The following is a 4,092-nucleotide window of genomic DNA, read 5'->3' as shown; positions in this document are numbered from 1 at the left end:
TAAAAAAAAAAGGAATCTTTCCTGAAGTTTCCCTTCATTCCAGATTGATTCAATCCTGCTCTCCAAGCCACCTTAAAATGTTTCCTTCCCTCCTTGGTATTTCCACCAGATCTCCAGTGGTTGTCATTCAGCCAAGCTATAAATATTGAGCTCATTTAATCCCCAGTAGTGTTGGCCCCAGCGTTTGTATTGGCTTTGCCTGAAAGCCCTCCATTATGCAGACAGCCTTCTGCTGATAAGATGTCATGGAYATTGGGACTGGAATAGGATCAGAGTGTTGAATTTAGCGAGGAGTGGCCATCCCCTCTCTGATCTGTAACCCAGGGGCTCCTGCATTTTACAATTTCCTTYCAATGTTATCCCTTTGCAGTCTCCTGCCTGCTCCTGTCCCCTGGGTTGTTCCCAGTCAGGCAGTCCCATCACTGGAGCTCTTTTTGGGGCTGCAGCCCTTTTCCTGCCATCCCATGACAATGTGAGTTGGTGCCCCTTAGCCATCCTGCTGTCAGAGCAGGAGAGAGGTGACAAGAGGCATTTATGGGGATCACATCCCTCACTGTGCAAACCAGGARGGAATGGAGCAGCCTGGCTTTATTTCCTGTGCAGCTGGGCCGTGGTCCCAGCCATTTAAATAAAAATAATAATCTCAGAGCAGCAGATCTGTGAGCAGAACTATGACAAGGTGCAGAGAGGGGAGGGAAGGCCACAGTCCCATGAAAACACTGACATTTCGCAGATCCTACAGGGACTGAGCAAAGAGCTGTCCTGGCTAAAGAATGAATTTATGTCCTTGAAGCAGCAGAGTCCCCATAGCTTGACAATACCATGATCAGCTTGTGTGAACACAGTGTCTCTGGGAAGAACAGGCAAAATGATGACTTATATGACTACTGGTGCTCTTTTATCCCTAACAAGGAGACCAAGTGCTTCAGGTCACTCCTACTCATCAGAGCATTTGRGCTCATCCCTGCCTTGTTTTGTGCACTGACAGCTCCCAGATTTCACAGGGTTTGTTGCATTTATGGCTGAATAAGGTTGGAGTGATTGATTGTGGYACTACAAAACAAACCTTCAAAATGCAGCATTGCAGACTGGCAGGAATCTGGGGTTAATCCTCCCACACTGCAGTAAGGTGATTTCTACATAAGGTGATTTCTCCCCCTCATCTYTCTGGGTTCAGCTGTGTTATAAACAGCCAGGGTGTACCCTCATTTCTATTCCCTCAGTACTATCAGGGCCGTGCAGAGTCACCTTCAGCATCTGAATTGGAGCTTGGCTTCCCCATTCAACAGAACTAAAGGTGCAAAAGGGACCTTAGATAATTGCCTGCAAAATTCTCATGTTCCAAAGAGGAGACATTTCTTTAATCTGGTCTGAAAGAGGACAGAGATTTTCCATTTCTTCCAGAGAATTGATTTCTGTGCTATGCTATCCTTACTGTAAGAAGATATAGGAAATGTTTGAAGGAACCTTTTCTGCTATAACTTATTTCTTACAGTATTACACTCGTAATGTTAGTAGTGAGAAATGCCTACTAACTGGCTGATATATTTATAGATCTTATGCTCTTTCAGKTTTTTCATCTTTARGATGGTGTTCTTTATGGGTATCTTMTGTCTTCTTCCAGATCTGTAATGAAGGATATGAACCTCTGCACTGCAGGAATGGATTCATTACACTTTAGTCTACATTTCTAGTGGAAAAATATCAATGGCCTGCTAACTGAATAAGGAGGAAAATACATAGAACTACATTGTTCCATTTTTTTCTTATCAGTTACTTAGGTTTTGAATGTTCCTTTTATTGTCCTTTGGACTTTCTCTAGCTCCTTGCTATTCCTCTTCAAATGCAGTGCCCAAACCTGGACAGAGTCAGAAGGAATCATGCTCCTGACAAATTGAAGGTATAATCTGAAAAAAAAAAAAAACTCACGAGTGTATAAATGCCTACATGTAATAAATGGATTCTATAAGCGTATGAATAATCTACTTAGATGGGATGGACAAAAGTGACARGAACAAGAATTAATTCTGCAGAACTGTTCAACAGTGAGAAGACCTTAGCTAAGTCAGTGACCACTTTTGTGAGACTGAAGAAAAAAACTGCTTTCAGCACTTCAACTGACAGTTTTTTCCTCTGTTAAGCAGAAGAAAAACACTTTTYTGTGTTTCCCTCTCATTAGTAATTCACTTAGAATAACTTCATGTTGCTTTGTGTTTTGACCGTTCTGATTTTATCCCTACATGTTTGTCCTGGTGTGCAGACCTTGTTTCCTGTGTTRCATCCACTAAAGATCTCATGATTTAGCAATGTTGGTTTGTAGCTGTACTTTCAGTCTGTTCTTCAAAACAGGACAGTTTGCTTTTGTGTCCTTAGTGTTTTTTTTTAAGAAAACACTTGGTCTTTAAAACTCTTTATCCCAGGAGACCTCACTTAGCAGTTGTCTGGAAATCTGGAAATACAATTGCTCCCTTCTTACCCAAGAACAGCTCCCAGAGTCCTGGAGCACTCCTCCTTACCTCTCTGTCATTGCAATCTGCTCCAACATCGCAGAACCCGTGTTTGCCTTCCAGTTCCCAGAGATGGACGTCCTCCTAGGAAAACAAACCAGAAACGTACCCTGAGCATGAAAATAGACTGCTGCCCATCCTCCTGCATACTGTATCCTCATTCTTGACTTGTACAGGAGGGGATGAGGTGAGCTTCTTCTTTCCAAATCCTTCCTGAACAACGCTCCATACAGGAAATGTTGTTTAGACTGAAGAACTGACTGAGGATTTAGACAGAGAAACCTCCAAGGAATCTTGAGCACACATCAGGCTCTGTGAGTGCTTTCTTTCTTTATAGCTCAGACCTAAGGGAGCTGAAATGTGTGTAAAAGATCTCTGGGATAATCACCCTTGTGTTCTGCAATGGGCAGCATCTTCCATCCACAGAAGCTCTGCAGGCCAATATTTGCTGAGCAACTTCACAAAATGTCAGCTCTGACATTCTGGGTCTGCTTAAATTTGATTTCAATTGTACTTCTGGGTCCACTTCAGTTTGATTTCAGTGGTACTGACATCATAGAATATATTATCATACTTTGATAATATCATCATCATAGTCTTTTCTGACTGATTTTTCACTGACCTGTCAGTGGCTCACTGTGTTTGGACTGAAAGAATTTCTTGTTTCAAAATCTTTCCAGTTCCATTAGCTACAACTGATAGTTAATTTCCAAAAAAGGTAAAAATTCTTTTGCTGGAAAATTCTGGGTTTCACCATTACCTGTCAGGGTGAAAATTTTCTTTTTCTTGACCSTAGGCCCCAGGGTCAAAGCTGTGCCAAATTCCAGATAACCCTTGCACAGAGCACAAGCTGGGACAGGTCCAAAAGCTGACAGGAACATCCAGGAGCCTCTCCATGCTGGAGATTCAGGTAATGATTTATGAGGGAGTGGGAGCTGTGATCCAACCCTTCACTGTGAGGTTTGGGAGCCCTTGCTGMCAGTTCTCTCACGTTTTCAGCATAAAATGTAAAAGACACTGAACTTGCATAACTTTGTTGAGCTGTGGTAATATTGAGGWCCTGCTGGATTATAAACTTGGGTCATTATAGCTGACTACCTAAGGTTCCCCTTTGCTCTTGTGAGAGATACCCTGGAGTGCTTTTTCCARTTTTACCCTGAACAGGTATGTAGAGTTGCTGTGAAATTTGTATTTTTAACCGTGTTTAAAGTAAGTGTAAGTGAAAAACAGATCTGACATGGGTGTTTAGGAAATGCACCTGGTGTAGCAAATGTAAACAACTGTGTTCTCATTGATAAAATAAACCACAGCTTGACAGCTTTACAAGGAAATTTGACATGGGAAATGTCCCAGAATGAGAATTCTGCTTAAGCCATTGGGCTGCTTTGTTGGACTTGTTTATGCCTGTCCATCTCTAGCCAACATCGAGCATAAGATTTAAAATACATCTCTGTTGTATTCCTAACTTTCCTGTTAGGGAACTTTGCTCTTTTCAAACTGAAGAGTATTATTTGCAGCCCATTGGAGCAGACACCAAACCCCACACCACAGCCTCTGTCAGATCATCTGAGTAGTTCACGTGTCA

General features: G+C 42.1%; 1 protein-coding gene across 1 annotated transcript in view; it reads right to left on the bottom strand.

The window, feature by feature from the left end:
* Positions 1–4,092, bottom strand: part of LOC130587312 (synapsin-3-like) — a gene marked incomplete at its 3' end in the record, with an annotated part of 15,842 nt that overhangs the window by 9,122 nt on the left and 2,628 nt on the right. Inside the window, exon 2 of the mRNA XM_057388290.1 lies at positions 2,517–2,591. Coding sequence (XP_057244273.1) covers positions 2,517–2,591 — 75 coding nt within the window. The remainder of the gene's footprint in view (positions 1–2,516; positions 2,592–4,092) is intronic.

The sequence above is a fragment of the Malurus melanocephalus genome, unplaced genomic scaffold (assembly GCF_030028575.1).
Source record: "Malurus melanocephalus ecotype Western Australia unplaced genomic scaffold, MMel_1.1 scaffold_1746, whole genome shotgun sequence".
Classification (NCBI taxonomy): Eukaryota; Metazoa; Chordata; class Aves; order Passeriformes; family Maluridae; genus Malurus; species Malurus melanocephalus.
Note: the sequence above shows the minus strand (reverse complement) of the source record. Positions and strands in the feature narration are given on the sequence as shown.